Genomic DNA, 26,094 nt, shown 5'->3' with positions numbered 1-26,094 from the left:
AATATGAACAATGTCAACCTCAGTCCAAAGTTAAATATCATATTGGATGGAATTTATAAAACAGCACTGTACTGTAATAGTCTTCAGTGAACTGGTCCAAGGACCTTAAGGTATAACCTTAGCGAGTGATTAAAAACAGTTCCACAGATATTACAAATGCAGTACTAAGTTATACATATATTACTACATTATGTAGCAGTAAATAGCTTGCCTATGTTCTAGTCATTCCTGTAATGTGGCAATATTTGCATTATGGCTATTTGTACTGTGTGCAACCTTTCAATAGCAGTTTTATTTTGCTGGACCACACAAGTTGACTAAAACTGTCCTCTGAAGTTGAGAAAACTAAAGTGACCATCTCAAACTGCCATTTAAAATTTGTGCACCTACCAGAGTGGCAGCTATGAGTCACACTGTCTAAACATCACATGTAATTTATGGGTGCAAAGGTTACATACCTGTGCAGTAAAGCTTGCAGCATCTTCTGGTGGATCATTGTTTGCATTCCCAGCAACATTCCCACGTCTGATGTTCTTTACAGATAGGCTTTTAACATTGAAACCCACATTGTGGCCTGGAAAAGCTGCTTGCATTGGTTCATGGTGCATTTCTATGGACTTTACTTCAGCAGTTAGATTTGCAGGAGCAAAGGATATGAGCATGCCAGGTTTCAGGATTCCAGTCTCAATTTTTCCAACCGGTACTGTTCCAATACCTAAAATGAAAACTCCAGCTTACTTCAAAATCAGCAAAGTGCCTATCTGTACCTCCTACAGGTCAAGTGGCTACAGCCTAGTAGCACAGAAAAAGCCCTGCCATAACCCAGATGACTATACCTTTTAAAGTGTCTCATTTTGAGTCTTAAGTCTATATTCCTCAATTCTGCATTGAAAAAGCCCATCACATATCAGGTTTAATATTCGTGGCACATACTGAATTGGATAACATTTTAAGCATCCTGGCTGAAGTTGTTAATCAGCAACTGTTCCACATTTTGGAGATGGAAGGTTGACAGCTATGCAGCTGACCTGGGTTGAGTTAGAGCCTGAAAACTGGAGACCATGACAGTAAGGATGGGCATGAGCAGCCATTTTCTTGCTTATCCCAAGGACAGAGGTGGTATTGCCCATTGCAGACATCTACAGGAGTGTAGCAATATTACAGATGGCTATGGTAGCTACTCCACACGAGGCGAACTTGCTCTCATGTTGGTTACACAGGAACCTCTAGCAACAACTGAGGCATCTCAGATGCTGTTGGGATAAGACTGCTAAAACAGGGAAGGGACCTTGCCTCATTCTATCCCAGGGTGGGAACAAAAGAGCTCTCATCAAGCCTGACTTTCAGGAGAGAACAGTTTACCTGGGTCAAGTGGAGATTATAGTTGAAGGGGTCATGCATGTTAATGTCTCAGGTCCATGTGTTGATGCACATTGAGGCCCACAACTACAATGCCTTTTAACAAGTTCAACTATAAGTTGGAGTTAAGTGTATACTCACCACCTATCTTGTATACATCTTGTAAAGGCAATCTTAATGGTTTATTAGTTTGACGAATTGGAGGCAGAATGGAGTCAAGAACCTCTAAAAGGGTATTCCCACTTGCATTGCCTTCTTTGCGTTTAATTCTCCAGCCTTTGAACCATGGCATCTAAAATGAAAGAAATGGTGTAAAAATGTAAATACCATGCAATGAAAACATGGATGACCAGGTCAAGCTGAACAGTGCTCATGTATAATCAGTCCAGTGCAAAGTTGAGCAAACTCTAAACAGTAACTTGTGATTCAAGTTTAACATTTAGCTACAGGTACATAAAATCCCACCCAAAAGACACCAGAAGCTGGCTGTATTGCATTAGTAAATTTGACATTTTATTGCAATCTTTGGTATGGCTCACTAAAGAGTAACTGCAGCTTGTAAACATCACATGTAAATTTGACACTACACTATTTGCCTTGGTAACCCTAAAAACTCAAAACATTAACCTTTTACGAAGGAGGTCATGAAAAACAATGCAAACTACAAACTTCTGTAGTCTTGTCAAGGACAGCCAAGTGGTGAACTGCCATGCTATAATCCATGTAAAGTGTTAAGTATAAAATCCCCCAAATTTCCCAAGTTTTCCAAAATTTGGATAGAGTACAAGTTTAACTATATACAAACAACTTCAGAAATTGACCAGTTAGGATTTCAGGAACAAGTTAATACTAGTTAACAAGATGGACAACTTGATAATCTTAACTAAAATCAGAACCAAACAAGCATTGCAGAAATGTTGACTGCTTTGAACAATGCAGTTTGCTAGTTACCAGCTTGGAGACAATGTCACCAACATTCTTTCAAATCAAAACTGCTCACTAAACAGAAAACTCCACTATTACTCAATTTGGACTGCCAGAATGCTACTCAATTTGGACTGCCAGAATGCAATTTAAAGCAAAGTGCCAATAGTTTGACATTTTATATTGGGAACAATGTCCATGTAAGAATTTGAATTTTTACATATCTGACCCTTACTTGCTTAGACACAAGATCTGAAAGACTTGTAATGCGTGGCAAAATAGCCCACCTTTATTTCTGAAAGCATTAAATCCGATTAATAAGCTGGTCTTCAAGCCAAACATTTGCAAGCCATTTCCACAGAATACAAGATGTACAGCTCAAGGACAAACTTTCATATTTTAAGCATAAAGATTGTAGAGCATTTTACTGGGACTACTTTACACAGTACCCTGGAATGAGAAGGCTTTAAAATGCCAAGTTAGAACTTTCCTACCTTCTATTACAAAGCAAAGCTATAACTTCCGAGTGACCTCAGAAACCTGTATCAGAGGCACATGGGATATATGCACATGATCCTTATGAACATCAGGTGTTTCAGCTAACTGACAATTCTGAACACCCATGACTTGTCGTTTTAATGGACAATTTCAAGTCAATAAAGCCAAACCCCACTAGCTGTGGATATGCATATTTCGGCCTTATGACCTTAAGCACAGCACAAACAATGTGTTTGACTAAGCATTAGAAACACAGGGCTGTTGTACCCAGCTGATGTCCATTAGGGCCACTGCAAAAAATATCCCAAACTAAATGGGTGACAAGGTCACTGAAACCAGTCCGTAAAAACAATTTTTTTTTACAGATTGGTTTTTCAGTGACCTCCTTGCTCATTGTTTTAGTTTGGGATATTTTTGCAGTGACCCTAATGATGGACAACGGCCCTGTTTTTAATGCTTAGTCACTGTTTGTGCTGACAAGGTCATAAGGCCAAAATATGCATATCCACAGCCAGTGGGGTTTGGCTTTATTGGCCTGAATTTGTCAATTAAAATGATGAAACAAGTCATGGGCATTCAGAATTGCCAATTAGCTGAAACACCTGATGCTCATAAGGATGTATATCCCACGTGTCTCTGATACAAGAGGTTTGGGAGGTCACTCAGTGGAAGTTCTAGCTTTGCCGGAGTTTTCATGTTTTTACTGTTCGGGCTATCCCCCAGAAACAAAACCAAGCTTTGCAATATTAAATTCAGTCTAGCTCCCCCAAAGATGAGCTTTCAGCTAATTTTGTCATGTATGAAATACCTATCACATGGCAGTTTTATGAAAAGCTCAGATGCATTATGTACCAGTCTGTTAAGGACAACTGGTATTTACTTGTTTACCTGGACATTGGTCACCCACCTAAATGAACCTGTTGTATATCTGAACAAGCTAGAGCTTAGAGTTACAAGTTGCAGACCAAGAACCAGCTCAAATGCTGGTAACTAATGTACATGGTAAACATGCAAATGCAACCTTTTTGACAAAGACTGCCATTTCCCTACCTGAAGAGGTGTCTAATTTGATTTCAACACTATGGGGCTTCTGATATGGTCAAGAGTTTAAAAAGGGGCAGATATTTAGTACATAAACCCATCGCAAATGCTTAAAAGCTCCACCCAAATGGGTAGCTCAAGTCAGGACTTTACAAATTCTTGATACAAGTGGAGAGAAACTGCTACAAATTCTCCCAAGATGTACACACATTTTAATGGCTACCAGCAAACCTGTTCTCAACTACACCCTGTGGGAAACCTTTACCCAAGCTACGAGTTTGGTATCCTGTACCCCCCCCCCCACCAAATATGCAAGCTACCACAGCCCACTGTCTTCTGGAGAATGTATGATTTGCCGCTTCATCTGTACTACAAGTTTATTGCTAGCAATCCTGTGGATTCTAGTGTTCAGCCTATCCACATTTGATCAACCCACAGCACCCCTCATTACCAATACTTTCCTAAGCAGAGTGACTTCAAGACTAGTTCACAGGAGCAATAATGGCCAAATCTAAATTTTTAAAACCCCATTTTGACACTCACTTTCCTTGGGGGACTGGTCAGGTTTACAAGTCCATGGACTCTGCTGAAAACGTCAGGAAGTCCAGTATGGCATCCCACCATACTTAATTTTGATTCTTCATACAAGAAATGAATATTTTACTGTCATTTGTTCCTACACCCTTAAGAGGAATGTCAAATATCTTGCAAACAGCAGGCCACAGCTCCAAGATGGATTGATAGAATAAACAGCCTGTGCATTGCCCATACAATCCAATCTAGATGGCAGTTAACCAATATATCTGTAGTTTGTTCCCTTTAGAGCATGGATTCAAAGAACCAGTGGGAGGAAAAACGCCAAATCAGTTCTGGACACATGCATCAGAGTAGCTGCCCAACATATGTTCTGGGTTAAGCTGGATACTCAAATTCAGTCTAATGGGCCTCATACTATAAAAAACACCCTCATGTTCATAGATTAGTACTAGGCTAACCCTTGTGGGCCATTTTAAGCCTAGCCAATTTCCCCATGAGAGAATCAAACCCTGCACTTTAAGCCAACTTCCCAGTGATAGCAATACACTCATTCATGAGACTTCAATCCTTAAAAGGTCTACTTCCTAGCAGCATGAGCATAATTACAGATTTATTCAAAACAAAGGCAGACCACTTCATGTTCTACACCATCCCCTTCACTCCTCTGATCAGAGTGATCAGTTCAGTAGTTTGATTTCTGATTACCTATAAACCTTTTAAAAAGCCCTCCCAGTTTGGACAGTTATTTTACTTGCAAAAAATTATGCCAAGAACCTCTGTATCCAGATTTTACTCCTTTCTAATCAATGAAGTCACCTGTTCTTGACCTCACCTTCCCTCCTGTTTCAATTCAAAGTCATTCCTTGCAGCTACCTTCATCAACCCCCAAATCTCAGTCATCCCCTGCCTTACCCACTTATTCCTGTGTGAGGAATCTGTTCAGCAATCTGCTCTTCAAAGAATCATGACCTTCAGTTTGAAGGTCCTGATTTCTACTCCGTTGCTTCAGTAAACTCCAATGGACACTCTGTATTAGTCATCCAAGGCTTAAAACAGCCAGACAACACTTGTATCCCCACACTGGTACCAGACCTACAGCATTCTGACCATGAAAGCTAGAAAACACAGAACACAAGTGCACCCTTGCAATACTAGCCACTCAATGTATCCAATATGCCAAAAATGTGGGCCAGCTCTTGCCCCCAAACAATCAAAATGAATGTAGCAGCTGCCTTAGAAATCCACTGTTGTAGCACCACCCAAAAGGCATTCCATGGTATGCAGTCATTTGCCTTCATATCCGAGAGACCAGTAAGGAGAACTGGTAGTATCCCCACAGCATGTCCAATACTTGTGAACAGAAGTTATCCAGTATTCCACATTCATGGCTGGATACACTAACCACTGTAGCCCCTGATGCTTATCTAGTCTAGCAAACTGAAATGCTTTTACTCAGACTTACCAGGAAAACTCAAACATTTTTGATCTAGTTTGCCAGTCGAGATGTAGCACTCCTGCTTTATATACATTGGAAAATTGCTGACCACAAAACCATTACCTTCAACATGTCAGATTTCTCTGCTTTATCACTGCAGTGAACCCAACTACAGAAAAATGTACACTTCCCAATATTTACTGGGAAAATTAGCATTTATCCTCTAGATAGCATAGGTGCCATCCCAAACATCCTGAGTTGGGAGAAATTTCTATCCAAGGCATACTCAATGATGGAACCAAGCGCCTACACCAAGTCTTTTACTTTACCTACCTTAACCAGTTTTCCTGATCAGTTTGTACCCAGTTGCAATATCCAGACAATGCATGAAAAGCTAACTACCACCTTCCACAATGCAAATATCCTAAACTACTCCTTTCATCATGACATGCCCAAATGTTTTGCCACAGCTACTTGCTGTGATCTGTTCATGCAGATGTCTTTCTGGAGAAGGGTGGAGCAGGTATGGAGGAATTTAGTACTCTCCATACTGCATTAATCAGGAACAATACAGATGGAACGTTATGGTAAGAAAGTTCTGATATGGTTAATCCTCATTCATTCCTTGCATATGGGACAGACCCCAGCTACCTCTATTCCTGGGAGGCTCTCATGGAAGGATTTTCATGAGCACCATAGAACCAAAAGATGCTCTTCCCCTGGAGGCCAAATCAATTTGTAATGATTGATGAAGGTATGAGGCATAGCCCAAGTTGCAGCTGCACAGATGTCATGTAAAGAAGCTCCAGCATGGAAGGCAGCAGAAGTTGCCACTGACCTTCTTGAATGAGCTTTCATGGTAGTATGCAACAAAATGTTACGTTGTGTACAAATAAAGGTCACAGTCCTTCAACCATCTAGCTAATGTGACCTTAGCAACAGCTTATCCTAATCTAGGTCCAGAAAAGGCCAAAAATAACTGGTCAGATTTATGAAAGTGTTTAGTCCCGTTTAGGTAAAAATGGATTTGCCTGTGAATATCACGGGTATCTAGGCAATACTCCTCCATTTGAATAGTCAGGAAAGAAAACTGGCAATTCAATGGCTTGATTAATGGACATTTCAGAGATCACTTTAGGCAGAAGTGACGGATTAGTTCTCAGAGACTCTCTATGAAAAATCAAGTATGGACTATACATAAAGCTTGAAGTTTGGAAATATGGCAGAAGTAATAGTGACCAAAAACAAGGTTTTCCATTACAAATACTTGGTTGCAAGAAGAGGCTGGTTCAAAAGTTGCCATTGTCAGAGCTTGCAGAACTAATAAATCACCATGGTTACCTTGCTCTTCAACCACCGGGCTTTCTTCAGAAACTGGGGAATGAAAGGAAAGGGTGGAAATGCATAAAGACCAGAGGGCCAATCGTGGACTAGAGCATCCCTGGGTGAATGCCCCAGATGGAGAATCAGGGCAAAGTAGTTGCTGCATTTGCAGTTGGCCAGGGATGCAAAGAGGTCGCAGCAAGAACAGCCCCAACGGTGGAAGATCTCAGTCGCTATCAAGGGATTCAGGGACCACGCATGAGGTTGTAGAATGCACCTGCTGAGTCTGCCATCACGTTGGGAATGTGTGTTGCTAAAAGAAAATTGCTGGTAGCCATCACCCATTGCCATATCCTCATGGCCTCTCGACAGGGAGTAAGATTTGGTTCTACCTTGCTTGTTAATTTACCAGACCGCCATATTCTTGATTGAATCAAGATCGTCCCAGATGGCAGCAGGGGATGGAATGCTTGCACCGCCCTCGGCTCTAGAATGTTTATATGCGGATGGGCCTCCGGTTGGGACCAAGTGCATTGGACTGTCCCAGCGCCCCCCACCCCATCAGGGAGGCATCTGTGGTCACAGTGGCCTTGGTTGCTGGGGGGAAAAAGGGCAAGACCATTGAGAGAGATGCGTCATCCACCAATTTAAATCCTGTTTGCACCTGCGGGTTACTCTAATCATGGCTGAAAGAGGATGCTGAAAAGGATACCATTGGGTGAGTAGTAGCCATTGTAGAAGCCTCATGTGAAACCTGGCCATGGGAACAATGGTGATGGAGGCTGCCATGGAACCCAACAGCTGTAGGAGAGTGAGCCATGGATTTTCTTTGAAAAGATTGGAATTGGTTGTTGCTTTATCCTTAAAATTCTGTACTCTGGAATAGCCGCTCTTCAGTTGCGTCCAAGATAACCCCTATGAATTCTGTCAACTGAGATGGGGTGAGATTGGATTTCTGCCAGTTTATGGTTATGCCTAGCTTTTGAGCAGCGAGGAGAGAGTATGCCAGGGCTTTTTCCAGTAGATGTCTGGTGGGGGTGGAAATGAGCCAGTCTAGGTACAGAAACATCTGGAATCCTTGAAGTTGCAAGTGAGCTGTGACAACTGTCATGCACTTTGTGAACACTCTGGGGGCTGTAGACAGTCCGAAGGGCAGTACTCTGAACTGGTAGTGACTGGCTCCTGCACTGAAGTGCAGAAATCTTGGCCTGTCCACCTTTATGTCATAGTATGCATCTTGAAGATCTAGAGCACATCCAATCTTTTCCCAAAAGCGGGAGGATACTGTATAGTGACCATCCAGAATTTTTGTACTCTCAAACTTGTTCAATACACTGAGGTCCAAAACTGGTCTCCAGTCCCTGGTTTTCTTTGGCACCAAAAAATAGTCTTGAGTAGAATCTGGATCCTATCTGGTCTGGAGGGACTATTTGGACAACTCTTAGCAGCTTTTCTATCTGTAGTGCTTCCTCCCTTTGACTGGGTGGAACATCGGGAAGATTTGACTGGACAAAGATTGAAGGGAATATGATCACCTCTGGTTATGATCCTTTGTACCCAAGAATCAGTGGTGATGGTTAGCCAGGCAGAAGGGTACAAGGAGAAATGTCCCACAACCAATTCCAGAGGAAAGGAGTTGGGCCACTTCAGGAGCACTGGTAGGATTGACCAGGGGAAAATCCCCGGAACCCTGGTTAAGCGGTCCCCCTCTGCCCTGAAAGGAGTCTTCCCTGAGTTTCCCCCTCTGCCTCTGGGGGAAAACTCTGCCTGTGGACCCTGAGATTTTCTTGAACCACATCTTCCCCATTCTTTTGGTTTCGGGAGAAAGCATGTTAAGGGGGAAGAACACCTATGGCAGAAAGTCGTCAGTCTTGTTCACATCAGAACCAGTGTGCTTTTAAACATTGGGCCCAAATGAGAAGGGCTCAATGGGGGCATTAAGGAAGACTTAAAAGGTTCTGTGAAGTTGCACAAGTGCATCCAGGCGTGTCAACACCGCAGCAGAACCCACCGCTCTAGCTGCTCCTTCTAATGCATGAGATATCACATAGAAGAGTTATAGACTCAATGGTGGCTAGCTGAGAGACCACTGTCACATACCTCATACACTGCACCAGCCAAGGTTTCAGAGAGGTCAGAGACCAGATCCCCTTTGAAGCCTGGTAAAATGTGCCATATAATTCAGGGAACAGATAGCAAGGTCGCTGAAGCAAAAGTGCACTTCCCTATTCTGCCCAGGACTCTGTTAGGCAGATGGACAGTCTGGCTTTCTTCTGCCAGATCTTTTGCTGCGGCCGCCACCACCAAAGCATCTACAGGAAGACCCTTGGACCAATAGGGATCTGAAGCAGGAGGGGACAAGATCTTATCAGGCCTCTGGGGAATAGCTTCAACAGTATCAGGGGCCTTCCAAGCACGCTGCATGATGAACTTGACAAGTTCGGCAGGTGGAGTAACCCAGGAGGTAGGGGGCCGGGAGTGAAAAGCCTGCAAGAACACATTTCTCAGGGGTCAGATTAGAGGGCGCCAGTCACCTCTCTGGTTCAGGATTTCCAAGATATCACCAAAGGATACCTCAGAGGGTGACAGAGGGGATCCTTAACCTTCTCGAAACCAGTCTTTGGTGAGAGACTCCTCTGTGGAGTCCATGTGCTTCCTCTTACAATAACTTCCAGTGGACCTCCTCAGTGGGAGAAGCTGGAGAAGACAACGGAAAAGGGGATTCCTGAGGGAATATGTCCCGAGGCCCTTGCACCCAGTGTCCGCTAGGTGTAACTTGTAAAACAAGTCTACCAGGAGGGCAGAGGTACAGTCCAGTATCGCCAGCAGCAGCAAAAGTCTTCATCAGTTGGAAGGCTGGTCCACCTGGAGAGGAGTGTATGTAGAGGACAGGGGGCACTCCTACCCTAAGTAGCTCAGCCTGCCGACTCAGTCCCTGGATGGCTGTGGAGCAGCCTATGCGGGTCACAGCTGACATCCTGGGTCATAGCAAAAGTTTCCTGCCATGAAGGCAACTGCAGCTCCTCAGTGAGATCCATAAAGGGAACCGCAGAAGGGGAAGACTACTATATCCATGGACTTCAAAGGCAATGAAGGAGAATAAGGTGTCTTTGGAGACGGGTGATCACCTCCCAAGGAAGGATAGTTCCTGGGGGGTGGAATACCTCTGGCCAAGAATGCCTGGTCCACAACATGCAACACATGTTCAGAAAGACTTAGTGGACCTCCCTGAGACTGAGGGAGAAACAGGCCTGTCCACAAAAAAGAGTCAGACTATGCCCATCTCATCTGATCGCACAGAGGACAACGGTGCTGAGAAAGACTGAACTACTGTAGTCTGCACCGAAAGAGTCATTGGTGCTGATGTCAGTCTGCACCAACAGGGATCTGTGCCGAAACTACTGTAGTCTGCACCGAAAGTCATTGGTGCCGATGTCAGTCTGCACCAACAGGGATCTGTGCCAAAACTGGAGTCAGTAATAAAGGCCTCTGTTCCGAGGAATATCTGAGCCGATGTGGTAATGCAACCGGCTGAATGGTTGGAGCCGATACAGTGGTAAAAGTCTGAACAGAGGAGCCCTCAGTGCAGATATGTAGAAGGCTGCAGGAGGGGACGGAGCCAAAAATCACTAATGAGCTGAAGGCTTCGGTGCCGAAGGTCTGGGCACCAAAAGCACTGGGGCTGAGAGCTCCAGAGCAGAAATTTTAGCCTTTAGATTTTTGTTGTTGAGTCCCCAGCTGGGGACGAAGGGAAGGATTTAGCCTTAGTAGAAACATGCATTTTCTTATGGGCTTTAGGAGGGGTTGAGACCTCTGACCCAGAAATAGCCTCTGAAAAGGGAGATTTAGTCCCTTCAGTATCTGCTTATTTTTCCCTTTCCAACAAAGTTCCATTAGAAAAGTTTTCACATATAGTACAAGGTGGTTCAACAGATAAATGGGAAGCTCCCAGAGTGTGCATCAGAAGTAGGCAGTTTGTGTCCACAATCAGACCACTTAAACACCGGACTACCCTTTTTATCTACCATATTAACAAAAAGAAAAAGTACCAACAATGATACAAGAGTACCCGAAAGTATGAAAAAGGAAAGGGATTACCAATGATGGTAAGGAGAAATTACCTAGTGGTAAAAAGTTTAAGTAAAGGACAGAGAAAACCTGAAAATGCTGGATGCGATAAGGCAAGAGATAAAATTTTAACTTTTCTGACAGGAAAGTAATTTGTAAAGCAATTAAACAATTGCCTGTACTTGGCTCAAGTAGCTTAACACGACCAGATAGCAATGCAGCAAATGAAATCTGAAGCAACAGGGAGAGGGGAATTGTGGGTAAGAGTTTAGCTCAAGACTCTAAGCTGACGTGAGCTTGGAAAATGGCCAGCTCTGTTCCGAGCTCAGAACCGATACCCATATGTAAGGAATGAGGATTAACTATCAAATCCATGGCTGCCTAAGCCAGAAAGGAGTCACCACAATCTTGGGGGATTCCTCCTGAATCTTCAAAAGTCTTAAGAACACTCCTGTCCAAGCAGGAAAGGAATCAAGTCTTTCATGGAGTTCTTGAACAGAATCTTGACAGTTAATCATTCAAGTAGGAGGCAAGAAAGGTCTACTTCAGGAACCCCCCCCCACCCCCACAGAAGAGCCAAATCTTGGAAACCCCCTGGACATACTTCTACTCATAAGGGTCTGCCCTGGTCCTGCTCAACTAGTCTGCATACAATTTCACTGTGTAGGATGCCTGTAGAGGGAGACTGCTGTGGAGCTATATCCCCAAGCTAACAAATAGCCTTGCAAAGGGGTAGAACCTGGTCATCTCCCCACTTGATGTACCAAATGATTACATTGTCTAATTTTGAAGTCATTCTGGGGACCAAAGTTTCCCCAAGTAAACTGGCATCTGCTGTAGCTGCTCTGAGAACAATGAGGAATTGGGGATTTAATATGGCCAACCATTTTACCACAAAAGTCTCAGCAAAGATTTGAAAAAAAAAAAAAGGTTTGGGTGTTATCAGAAACTTCAGACCGCTATTTTTCTCATGGAGTCTTACTAGGGGTATCATGAGAATCAATCCATTGTATTCAGCCCCAAGGTATTCCCTCAGGGACCCACATTTGAGTGGAAGACCTTAGGAATATTTTCCTGGGGAAGGAAAGTTCTTTGAACAGTTTGACATCCCTGGAAAAATCCTGCGTGAAGGTGTCAAGATGTTCTTTTGGAATCCCAGTTTGTGTAAGTTAGAGAAATTTGACAGTTTAAAAAAGATACTGCAAAATCTAAATATGGAAAATATGGATATCCTGTAGCCTGCAAGGAGCTACACCTGAAGCAAGGTATCACTCTTGGTGCAGTGAATAGTCTAAAGAGCAAGGCTGAGAACAAAAGGTCTTCCAGATACACAACCTTAACATATGAAGTCTGGATGAATAGGGATGTGATAAGCATCTTAATTCTATTGTTACCTGGAAACTTGAAAGCAGCAACAGGCTAAGTGGCCATCAAACAGGTTTAGGAAAGACTGAACCAGAACTGATCTTAAGGCATTTCTTTGGCACCAACATCCTTGAATAAAACCCTTTTCACCTGGAAGTGTGGGTCAGCATGTGATGAACTAGCAGAAAAAAGTTCTGAGGATAAGGTATGACCCCCCTGGAAAGGGATTTATCCCCCATTACCATCTAAACCTGGATAGATCTTCATAACCCATTTGTCAAACTGTGGCAAAGAAAAATTGAAATTCAGACTGAAGAAAAAGGGGTCAGGGTGAGAGGTCACAAGGTCTTTAGACTAGTTGAACTGCCCTTGGTTTACAAAGGTTTTCGAAGTCTTAGGAAGCCCCTTGCCACTTCAAAAATGTCTGTCCTGTTGTATTGAGACAGTTTATTCTGCTTTTTTTCAGAAACAGAGGTTAGAATGTTAGAAAACTTGGAAAAAGAAGGGGTGAAAGATTTCCCAGGACCAGCTTACCCCTTTTCACACATCACCTCTGCAACAGAGAAGCAAAAATAAAGCTCTACCCAAGAGAGAATCTCAAGTTCTGAAAATACAACCAGGCAAGTCACAGTACCCCCCCCCCCATCACCACAAAATGGTTACTTCATAATCTTTAAAATGGAATGCTCTTTTCCTGTCAATTTAAAAACTGAAGTCTTGCAACAAAGCAACTCCCAAGCTTTAAGCTTTCCTGAAGCGGAAAGCAAAAAATTAGAACAATTTCCCCCAAAAGGGAGCTCATCTGCCCAGCAAAGGAGCAGCAAGCTGATCAGATCCTTGAAAGCCTTAGTAGCCTACTTTGGCAGTAAAGCTTTAAAGAGCTTTCTGCCCAAACTTGTCTTGGCTCAAGTTACTTGACAATTTGGGCATGTGGAAGGTACCCTGAAACTTTAGAATCTGGTAAGCCATTATATCCTGCCAAGGATATAACCCATATAGCCAAGGCTGCTGCAGTAATCATGTTGACATCTTAACTGACTAAAGATGCTAGTGTCATGGGCAACCGTGACAAGCCATACTTCAGATGCAGGAAAAGCACGGACAATTGAATGACTTTCAAGTGTTCAGAAACAAGTGCCAGAAGAGTTAGTTTAGCTATTCCTCTGCTTGTGACACTCATAGAAGGTCTCTAGTAAATTTAAACTAGACAAGACAGGGCTGCTTGCCTCTTCCCAATTTGTTACAGCCTCTAGCAGGAAGTTAAGAGTCAGATGCATGGATCAGATGCATGGATATAACTGGGGTCCTAGATGCAGTTATTGATACTGGGGGACTTGCATAGAGACATAGGCAAGAGTTAAAACTAGGGCTGTACCAAATTGGGGGTTAACGGTATTCGGCTGAATACGAACAGCTGTACCAACTATTCAGCCGAATACAAATAGCTGTTTTAGTTAAGTCATGAGGTAAACTAAGCACTAAAAAAGTTAAACGGCAAGTTAAGTTTTGCAAATGCTGTGTTCTGCTGTCTTTGCACTACGACAAGGGCTAAAAGAAATTGTACATTTAACTCACCACAAAACTAAAACACAAAGCCATGACCAAATAGCTGTCAACGCTTTAGTGACATTACCAAGTAGCTGTCAAACTTTTTACTGATTTACGTTTAACTCAGGAATACTGCATTAGCTTTCAAAAAACACCAATCATTCCATGCTGTCAGCATTAAGACAGTTTTCACTGAAGGCCACCACCAGCCATACTAAAGACATTCACTTGGCACACTCATAGGTGGTGCAGAAAGTTTTCCACCAATTCAGTGGTGAAGTCTCTCAGAACTGGGCTCAGTCAGGAATTTGCTCAGTTCTATTTCTATGGAGACAGAATCCCTGTTCAGTGCCCGAACAGGCTGCAAATGATCTCAAGATGACCAAAAGTCTTCTGCTGCTGTCTGTTGGTGACTGCTCATTCACTTCAAAAAAACATCAGATGGCTAATTTGTAGGCTGAGTTCATGTTAGCTGACAGTAACATTTCAGTAACTGTTTTGGCTTTTACCTGCTGCATAGGTGTCTAGAAATGCAGCTTGAAGCATGGATCCATGGATCCAAGCCTGCCGAAACTTGTAAATGCCATTTTCAGACAAGTTGGAAAACAACCTTAAGGATGTTATCAGTTCACTGAGATTCCATTATCAGCTACGCCTCTCTGCAGATACAAGACAGCCTGAACAGCTGGCAGGGTAATTGAATTTTTGCAGCTTATTTCACACGTTAGTTGTTCAAACAGCCTAAGAATTGCAACATTCTTGCTGCTAAAGCCCACTGGTTTGTCAGGGACAGTGCCTTGCTATTTGTCATCACATTCAGCAACATACACACAGACAGCTCTCTTGCTCCAACAGAGCCAACATCGGATAAGTTGAATTCCACCTGGTAACATCCCGATGAAGCTAATGTTTTTGGTACACAGTTCTTGGATGACGTGAAGGTGCGAGGCAGCGCTAGTCAAAAATGTCCCACAATATTCCATGACCATATCAGGTCAACAGATGGCTGTCAGAATTGCATCATTCAGCCAGCTGCAGAGTGGGCAAAACTGACACTGGGCAAATCTGCATCTCAACACTTTGACCATGTTGGCACCTCCATCACGCAAGACCAGACATTGTCAATATTTCAATGATTCATCATGTCAAGTAGAGCATCAGCTAGTAGAGACAGTGTGCTGCCCAAAATTTGACAATGGACAGCAAATTAGCGTGCAAATACATCAATACAATGTGCAGTTAAGCTCATTAAAGATTGTTCTTTGTAGTCCATGTGTATGGTTAAACAATTCGTGCTTCAATGGACATAGCCTTACACTGTTGTACATCTCTAGTATGATTTTTTCAATGAAGTATTTGTGGCTTGGTAGAATGCATCTAGGCTCAAGTACACCAATTCTTTAAAGCCTCTAACAATAGAGTATTGCTGGATGTCAATGGCTAAATAAACGGCAATTGTTTGGGATGGCACGATGTATTTTGCTCACCTCAGGACTATGAATGGACCATGTTTGCCAATCATGTCGCTCAGTGTTTGCTGAACCTTGCCAGTCTGCTGTCATGTCTCACTTGCTGTTGCTTTCTTCTTGTTAGACGTTTGTTTTCCTCAGGATACTTATAGGACAAGATTAAGTGGAGATGTAAATGGATTTTGCTGATCCACCTCCGCAAGAGATAACTGCTTTGCACAACTGACGCATTGCTTTTGTTTCATCATATATCTTGAAATCCAATGAACTACCCAAATGACTTCACTTAAGTTACAGCTATAATAGGATCATACAAAGATAAGCTGTAAGTGTCAATAATATGCTGATGACTGTCCTGTACATCAATAAGCTCACTGGCACAACCACGGCCTAGCATATATAGGCATAAAAGATCAAGATGCCAGCCACCTCCCTTCAATACATTCCAGTTTTACAGCATCTCACTGATCCCATGTTAAGGTAGGTAAAATCTTACTGGTATAACGTTACAGGAGAGAGCCCACCAGCTGACAATGACCATACTGCTGCTATTGCTAGACTGGTTGCACCAGTGAGCTTACAAACAGGACTGTATATACGGAGATGCACAAACATGTCACCACTATTCGGCCAAATATGAATAGACTATTTGGCCTATTTGGAACTGAAGCAAATATTCGGCACAGCCCTAGTTAAAACCAAACCACCTTTACATTTCTCATCGTTAGTATAACCAAATAGCATTGGTAGCTAGTTGATCAAGAGGAATGCATGGTTTAAATATTTGGGTGTATGGTTGATGAAACACAAGGGAAATTTGTATTTTTAGAAAAGTGCTGGGATTGGAGTGGCACAAGGACACCTCCATAGATGAAACGTAGCCTGCGAGGAAGCCAGCCCTACGGATAATACAGAACTCAAACATTCTCTTATGAGCAGGAAAAAATTAGTTGGTAAAATGGCTGATTCATTTGAAAGATGACCTAAGCAGCTGCAGGCAGACAAACTCACATTAGTGCCAAATGTGAGGACATTGGGAGGTGTCTAGATTGGACCTCTGTTTAACATGTCCACAAGTGTTAGATATAGGAAAGTCTACATTTGTCTTGAATTACCTCCACAAATTTTTTTTACAACCTGCAAAGGATAACTGTTTAAATCGCTACTGCAGACACTCAGGATGCAATGAGACAAATAGGGGGACTGGAGACATTCGAGCTGTAGCAGTCTGCAAGCCTGTAGGAAGGATCTTACAGTTGCTCTCCAAACTTGTGAAGAAAATGATGCAGAAGTTTTTTTTCTAGGATGGTGGAATGACCCATGAACTGAATATCAACAAGCTTTAATGGATAACCGCATTAGCTGGAAAGGCTTTGGACTCCAAAAGCAGAGGGTAAATCACTAGACATTACTGTAGTAATGGTGCAACCTGACTAAAGAGGATAGACAAAGGTAGAACCCATGGCAGAAGTGGAAAACAAAGCTTGTAGAGTGTATTTAGGGTAAGGGCTGATACAAGTAGCCGACTAAGTATGGAAGGTATTGGACAACTTCATGTTACATTAAAGGAAATGCAAAGATGCAAGGTAAAAGCAAAATAAAATTTAAAAGGAAAACGAATGGTTTTGTTAAAGCAACCTCAAAATCCATAAATTGTAAATTTCTGGAATAGAATTTATGGAAATCAATTCTAGTATATTTGTCCGATGCTGCATGGAATTCAGAAAGTGTAACCAAATTTTTCTGATTTTATATTACATTTGTATATTGCTGTAAAGCTGCCATAAAGTGTTTCAGGTTAAAAGCCTCAAAATCCTTGAAGGAAGGAAACAATGAATTTTGGAGAAAAGGTAATTTCAGCAAGTCTCCTGGGTGACTACCCCTGGAAGGCAGTTCTAGAAGTTACCCCTTCCTAAAATCCTAAGACTTTTGCAAACCAGTGGAATTGAATTGTCAAACTTGAGAATGAAGAACTGGATGAGATCTGAAAGTTAAAACAGCATCCAGGAATCAGGTCTTAAAACAGCATTTATGTGCTGCTGAAAACAGAATCCTTTAGTGTAATCTGGCTTCCCAAATCAAAAGGAAATTGTGGGGAGAAGAGTGCTTTGGCTATACAGACTTATCAGGGAAGCAAGAGATGCCTTGTCACTGTAGTTTATCGAAATGTGCAGCCATCTGTCAAGCTAGTAACCTGGCCTCCAAGACGGCACTGACAACAGGAAGTGATGGAATTTGATAACTACACTTTGCTTTAATGCGGAAGCCAAATATTCACACTCCTTCAGGAAATAAGATTGCCATGGCAGAAGAAAAATTGAAACCTATGGAAGGAGTCATCCAAAACACTGAAATGTTACTTTCAGAACATTCAAGTCCCCCAAACAGTTTTGCTGTTGAAATGCCTCCTTCCACCTTTACTTTAAGGCAGATACACAAGTGTTGGTTGCCAGGATCCAAGTTGTAAAGCTAGGCAATGCATGTGCTTAAACATTGGGAAAGAACTGGCAATTAAACTACCAGCAGCACAAAACAGTGCAGCCAGTATTCAGAAAAAATGGAGTCCGGAAACTACCAGCTAGAAAAGAAAGCTCCTTGATCCAAGACAATGGACAGAAATGTGTTGCCAAGCATTGTAATGTCAAACTTTGTGGTCCATGAGTGACCAAGCAAGCAACTGCCTCAGAGACTAGCATTACAGACTGGGAGAATAGCCTAAACTGTAACCTGACAGTGTATTCATAGAGGAAGCTTAGCCCACCCCCAAAAAGTCTTTACACAGTGATCTTGTCCATGACAGAGTAGTTCACAACTGTTTCCTTAGAGGAAGCCATTACTCATGGATAGAAGTCAGGAATTCTATAAAGACTTCTTGTGCCATGTTAAAAATCAGTGTTACGAAAAGATGCTATGAAAGGCACAAATGTGCCTGTTAACTGGACCCATGTTCAGTAGATGAAAACTAGACCCATGTTCAGTAGATGAAGCTACAGAAGTGAAGTTTCAGCAAAAATGGTGGGCTGCATTAGCAGAGGAGCATAGTCTCCCACAAATCTTTTGAAACAAGATAAGCCTTTGATCATTTCTTCCAGTAGACTAAACTGGAGGGTGAGTGTGGCTGGCAACCTGGACAAGTTGTCAATGCAACAAAGAAAAAAGGCCTCTATCCGGTTTTAAAAGTACTGACAGCTACAACATGCCCTAGTCCCATAGTACCAGCAGTATTTCTAATGTTAGCAATAGATTAAATGATTTAAATGTTTTAAAAAGGTAATCAAATATCCTGTAAGGCACTGACCTTTTAAAGCACTAGCACATATGAAAAAGGCATACATTCCAGGAAAGAGTGAAATTTAGCGTTCCTTATAATTCTGACAAACTGCAGTGGGTGGCAGTAAATTCTTAAGTAAATTCTGCTTTCTTACAACAGCTGTAAAACCATCACAGCTAACTTCACTGTTTCCAGCGACAGCTATACAGATCCCCAAGCAATGGTATACTGCAATCTTGTGGCAGTTTTTACCACACTTCAAGTTTATAATCCCCATCTACAAATGGGAGTCAGAGCCTTTGACTGTCATACTACAAGGACTTTAAAAATGTTATGTAACTTAACATTTAGCAGACATTTGCTCAGACATTCCAAGATCCACCTATACCAACTACTTTTAATACACTGCATTAACACTTGATGCAGGGAGACCTGCTTAAGTGACCTACTATAAAACTTTACTCCCAACACTTGGATCCTCCTTTCTGTAAATGCAGTTAAGCTACAGATGCACTCGAAGCTAGATAACATTACATTCAATATGGTTCCTAGACATTTTAGATGTGCAAAAATGTCTCCGCTCATAAAGCAAAGGGTTAGCCAAACCATTCAGGAAAAAAAGCAGTCTGTGCAAAGCCTTAAACTTCCTGTAGTGGACAACCATGGGTATGGAAATTATCCCTCAAGGACATGCCAGTAAAACTAACCTGGTTGGTTCTTGCAGTTTTCCTGACTGACCTTTTTACCCTTTGATTTGGATGTTACTTGGGGATATTTATAGGTTCATAGGTTGGTACTAGGCTATCTGCCCTAGGACCTATACAAGCCTAGCCATAACAATTCCCTGGCTATTTCTTCCCACACTATTTACTTTCCTGGACCCCCGTCTAGCAGGGCGACTGATGTGATCCCAGAGGTGAATTTCCTTTCTCCCATCCAGTCATCAAGGTTCCTTTTGAAGAGGACCAAAGAGGTGTTCTGCTTGACATGTATGGGCAGTCAGTCTGGTTAGTGTCTGGGTCAAGAACCTATTCCTCCAGCATGTTTTGTTTATTGTGATGACAAGGTTTAGATCCCTGGAGCGCACGTGGCTGACAGATTGGAATTTCTTTAAGTGTAGCATGCCCAACAGCTCTGGGTTTGACATGGCCTTGTATGTTAAGCAGAGATCGCCTCGTAGTAGACTATACGCAACAGAGTAAGAGTTTAAGGCAGTCAGCATAGGGCATCTGCTTCAGGCCTGTGATTCTTTTAGTGAGGTATTTCTGCAGCCTTTCCATTTGTTGCAGATGTCTTGAGGTACATACCAAATGGGGCATTGTATTCTATAATGGCTCTGAGGGAGAAGTACAGTGGGACAATGACCTTTTTCTGGATGAAAAGCCCCTCATGATACTGTGCCACATAGGATTTCCTGACTGTTTGTGGCGATGTTATTGAAGGTGAGACCACTGTCCACCTGTGCCCTTAAGTCTCTTATCACACTTTGGTGTTTGGTGTACTGCCACCTATGTGGTAATTCACGGGTACATGTTTTTTCCCCAAAGGAGATAACTATACATTTCTTGGCATTGAGCTTGAGCCCATGGCTCTTGCACCAAGCATCTGTTTCTGTAAGGCCCTTTTGTAGAATATCCACATCATTTGGGGATTCAATAATGGCTCCCAGTTTTCAGTCATCTGCAAACTTTGTTAGCCTGAGTCTTAGTGTTGGCCTGTACTTCAGAGAAGTAAATGCCAAACAAGGGAGGTCCCAGGACTGAACCCTGAGGTACTCCACGGAGCTGGATTTGGAGTTGGCTACTTTTACAGTGTGGGTTCTGTCAGTAAGCCAGTTGGCAATCCATCAAGTCACAGGGATTAATGCCCAGCTTAGCAAGTTATCAGATTCCAGAGTGGGGGATGGTGTCAAAAGCCTTGGCGAGGTCCAGATAGGCTGTGTGGACTGCCTTACCCTCGTTCACTGCTCTGGAGACAGATTTGCAGGCATCCCAGCATTTATGGGCATGAGGCTCGGTGTCCAGCTCTGTATTGTCAAACAATCTACTTATGCTGCACTGAAAGAGGCAGAAAATGCATGTCTAGTGGGGCTTGGCTTTATTGGACTGTACCCATACAGACTAGAGTAACACATGCAGTTAGATGCCATGTAGCAGAGACTCTTACATCCTTAAAAACATACCCCTCAACTGTCCAGATTTTTGCCTCTTTGGTCTGCTCCTTAGGTTTTGGTTTTGAAATTTTATTCATGATTGCACTTAATGCCAGGCTAAGTTTCACTTCACATCCTTTAGAAAATGCATGGCAATACAGTCAGTTGTACTAGCAATGCTGCAAGAGCAATATTTAAAATCTGTCCCCGTTTGTGTATCCCATTGTTTCACTTTGCCCAGATTTCTCATACCAAGACTGATGAGCAAGTAGCTATGTGCTCGCACTACAGAAGGTTTAAGGTTTGTTAAGATGTTTGGTTAAACTTCGTGCAGTTTTTCTAACCACTTTCATTTAGTGAGACTTCAATTCAAGGTTAAGGTAGTCATTACTATATCCGGTATATATTTTATAAGTAACCAAGTTTTAGAATTTTGTACAAGTATCAAGCTTGCAATCAACATTAGGTCTGCAAATTTCATTCAGGAACAATTCAAAACAGCTCCATTCAGTCTTGGGAGACAAGTCACATTTCAGGACAGAAATGCCACTCCTACTCTTGACTTGCTAGGTGTTGCTGCTTTATCAGTAGTAAAGTCAGACCATTTAATACTTTCCAATTACTTGCTGTGATGAAAGGAGATACAAAATTCTAGTTAGCTGGGCTGGCAGTAAGTTATGCCATTTGTGACCAACATGATTCACAAGATACTTCTGTTACAAATATAACAGAACTGTGTTATACAAGATGGTTTGTACAGGCGTGTGGTGAAGAGGATATTTGTAAAGTACTGAGCTTAGATGTATCCAGTGTGCCCTTGAACAGAAGTGTACACACTAACAGTTTAAAATGGATATATCTTAACAATGGAAACTGGAATATAGGAGGTTAACTTCAGAAAAATAGCTTGAAATTAAATTTATGGCCAGGTCATAAAAAAGGGTGGGAGTTTGGCATAATGGTTAAGGTGCTTACCTTACAAACATAAGGTGCAGTGTTTGATTCTTACATGGGGTAATTGGCTAGGCTGAAAATGGCCCACAAGGGCAATTAGCCTAGTACTAATCTATGAACCCAAGATGTTTTTCAGTTTCAGTGCAGGAACAGACATTGAAACTAGGGAGCCTTCTGTATTGCCTTGGAAGTGTTTACGACTTCCACCGTTTGCCTGCCAAAGATCCAAGGTCTATATTTTCACAGGTAAATGCCAAATACTGCCAGATTCTAGCAGTGGGGGTTTTCACCTGGGATAGTCAGATAAGAAATGTTATTCTGCAAGCTAACCCAGCAGCAATTTGAGAGAGAGAACAGAGACAGCATTCTATATTCACCACATTTGCCTTGCGCTGATTAAGTCAGTCTTGACCAGTATAGTAAGTCTTGCAGTCAGGAATACAGCAAAGCATAGATCAGATGTTTTGCTTGGAGACCAACCTGCAATGTTGAATATTTCCCTGTGATGTTTAACTGAAGCATACCTCTCCACCTCAGAGCAAGAAATCTGGACAAAGCCATAAAAGTGGGACAAAGGTCCATAAACAGGGACAATTTAAACAGTGTTCTTACAAACTTTCCTGAAGGGTATGTAGTCAAACTCAAATGTTTTAGATTTTCTAACTTCAGTCTAATGATTTCCCACCAATTAATACAAAGTGCTATAATTTTATGAACAGACCAAAAAGTGAGGAAAAAATCTGGATGTGCTATGAAAATCTGGACAGTTGAGAGGTACTGAATATATACAGAGTATTTGTATTAAATATATTAAACCTTCCATTGTGGCTGATATGTCTAGTGACATCAAGTTCCGAGTACACTAGCATATCTGATGACACTGGACCACTGCCAACAGTGGTGCTCTTGGACAAACTACAATGTTCATTACTAGTAACATTACACTAAGCTTGGAAACCCTTTAAGGGCCTTAAAGTAACCAACATGGCTGGTGGCAGGCATAGCTACCTTATAGTATGTGCAAAAGGGGGCATATCTAGTAAACCTGTGCCAACCTTTCCCAGGTGTGTAAACACCTCAAGAGGTTGTGTCAGCTACTTTGGGCACGGACACAAAGCACTAGTTGGGACAGAAGGTGCTGAGGTCCTTGGCTTGGGCCCTCAGCTGAACTCTAGCTGTGCCAGTGGTGAGTTATTGCGGATCTGGAGAAAGAGGGAGAAACCAGTCCCAGAGACTGCGGTCTGTGCTCTTAAGGGAAATTGCACTAGAGAGCTGCATCTGGAAATACGGTGTACTTGTCCTCCCAAGGTATGTCCCCCACTAGTGCCAGTGGGGAGGACCGAGGCTCCTTGATTACTAGTCCAGTGGTGGGGTGTCACTTCCATTTAAACAGCCTTAGCAATGTAAACAAGGAGTATGCTCCATCAGCCCTTCAGGTGCTGTTACCACTGCTACAATAGTTCTACATATTCTGCAATAGTCTATCCTGAGAAAACCTGTCAAATGAAAAATCAAACTTTTTATAAGAAAATTCACTCCACTGTCTCAGTTCATGAAGTCATGTTTACCAACACTGTCATTATAGCCATTTGTAACCTTACTCCTGTTGGCAGATAGAGTTTACTGCCACCACAAATGGATACCAGATCAGAAAAGCAGATCGCTACTACCCATACTTACAAACATGGTAATCTCACAAAGAGATTTTTTGCCAAAAATCAGTGCCATGGAGGATGAACCACAGACTAGCTATCCTTCAAGGAAATGTGACAAATGGTTAACGGTGTATATAGAGTATAAATGCAGTACAGAATCTTTACTGCACAGGTCAGCAAGCAACACAACTACCCCCTCAATCTTTTTATCAGCACCTTGTGTGCAAATGATTTCCAGCCTGGATACAGTAATTCAGAGCAATTTACCCTTTTATATTACATGGGTTACAGCTCACTTGTATTAGTCCTTACTGAGGCATTACCAGCATAGCTTAAAAGGGACTGTGCCTAATCAAGTCAAATATTAGGCTGTGAAGTAAAATACTTCATTACAATATATTGGATAATTCATACATTTTCATAAAACATATGAACTGGAACCCTGTAAAAATCCTCTCGATGCAATTACATATTTTAATACTAAATTCAATAACCTACTAGATAGCTTCACTCCCCCAGAATTAAAAGAATCAAAACCAAATCCACCCCTTGGCTAACTAAAGCAACTATTACACTCCTGCATCTCTAATAAATCTGGGAAGCGTTACCATAAATCTAAAACACCCTTACTGAGTATATAAACAACTCGGTAATAAAGTGAAAACCAATGCTTTAGACCAAAAGTCCTACTACTACAAGCTTCAAAATGATTTGATCCAACCCAAAACAATTTCGGAACCATACATCTGCTCTCCTCTCCTGGCAAAAAAGACCATCCCTACCCTTAACTCCCCAGATCATATCTTGGCTACCCAATTCAACTCAGATTCAATAGCCAAGCTCACCACAATTCTCCAATACTACTTATGCCACCCCTCAACTCTAGTCCCACTGACATTACCCCCCCTTACCATACAACCCATCTCTGCACACCATAAAAAACAAACCATGCTCTCATGCCCCAGACAACCTTCCATCTAACACTCAAGCTAGCTGCCAAAGGCATAGCCATTCCACCACCATACTTGCCAACTGTTCAATCCAAGAATCCTATGTACTCCACTTCTGGAAGAAAGCATTCATTTCCCTCCACAAAGGAGGCAATACTAAATTTTCCAACTTCCATCCTATAGCTATCCTGTCCTCCCCCATCTAAAGTCCTTGAAAAATGCACACTTGCAACTCATTCCCTACCTCCTAGACAATCAACTTCTCTCCAACTCAACATGGATTTAGACCTGGACATAGTACTACCACTGCCCTTCGCTCCTTCCTTGACATCAACCATGCCAGAGACTCTGGCAATACTATCTAACTTTCTAGACTTAAAGGCCTTTGATAGTTTCCCACAACCTTCTCTTGTCCAAACTCTCAAGCTCTCCCCCGCCTATTTTTCCAGTTACATTTCTAATAGACAGCAAGCCATCAAGTGGAATAGCACCTCTTCCCTCCTTCACACTCGAGTTCCACAAGGCTCAATACTGGGTCCCTAACTTTTTATCATTAATTTTCATCAGTACATTCCCAATACCAAACTTGTCCAATACATGGATGATTCCACCATAATTTGCTATGCGCAATCTCTCCACAGACTCCTGCAACTAAGATGTCCTCTCTTGTACAGAGTCCTGGATGCTGAAAAATCACCATACTCTCCATGCATCCAAAACCATGATCTTTACCCCACCTAAAAACAACCATAGATAAAATGGCCCAACAGTCACAATAAGATTGCCATTGAAATGGTCTTCCGTTTAAAACTTCTAGGTGTCATCATTTATGAACATTCAAGTTTTGACATTCGTATATAAGCTAGTATGAACACACCAAAAGCTCTGAATGCTGCAGAGTCACAGCTGCTCACTCCCTCTTCCAAACGTACTGTCCCATTTCCTACTTCATCCCCTCTCATATGACACCTCTCCTCAACCTTCAATCCTCCCTAAAGTCAAAACTGTCATCTTGCTACAATAAAATCTTAGGTGTGCTACTGGGACCAAATCCTCCTCCCACCACTGATGCACTCAACTCCTTGAATTGGCTGAACACCCCCACTCATTCAACTGTTAACTGCTCAAACACCCATTTTCAAACCCTCTAACCACCTTTCCCTCTCCTCCACTCACCTTGCATCATCCTGACAAGACTACTCAGGTCCAGTAACTACAACTTCCTCTAAGTGTACAAACCCTTACATGCACCTGGGCAATTTCTCCAGTCTCTACAGAATTCACTTCCCCCCAGATTCAAAACTAAAACCATGTCACCTTCAAGACCATGCTCCGTTCCCCATTTCTCTTCTCACAGGGAATGCTCATGCTCTCACAACCTGACTCCCTCATTTCTGCTTCCCATCCTTTTCTCCTCAAAAACTCAGCCTGACTCCATTTCATTGACTCCCTCTCCTCAGCCTATTCACCTTTCACTGTTCTACTCTTGCTCCAATTCCTACCTCTCATCTCGTGAAACTGAGTGCATAAGTGCCTGCACTCCAA

General features: G+C 42.3%; 1 protein-coding gene across 1 annotated transcript in view; it reads right to left on the bottom strand.

Annotated features, from left to right (window-relative positions):
- LOC122798244 (elongation factor 1-alpha-like) overlaps window positions 1–26,094 on the bottom strand; it is a 150,554-nt gene that overhangs the window by 104,723 nt on the left and 19,737 nt on the right. The window contains exons 4-5 of the mRNA XM_044067032.1: window positions 1,501–1,651; window positions 459–715 (exon numbers count right to left, since the gene is read on the bottom strand). Coding sequence (XP_043922967.1) covers window positions 459–715; window positions 1,501–1,651 — 408 coding nt within the window. The remainder of the gene's footprint in view (window positions 1–458; window positions 716–1,500; window positions 1,652–26,094) is intronic.

Source organism: Protopterus annectens, chromosome 3.part1 (assembly GCF_019279795.1).
Source record: "Protopterus annectens isolate FY-2018-M chromosome 3.part1, PAN1.0, whole genome shotgun sequence".
Lineage (NCBI taxonomy): Eukaryota > Metazoa > Chordata > Ceratodontiformes > Protopteridae > Protopterus > Protopterus annectens.
This window is presented reverse-complemented; position numbering and strand designations above follow the sequence as displayed.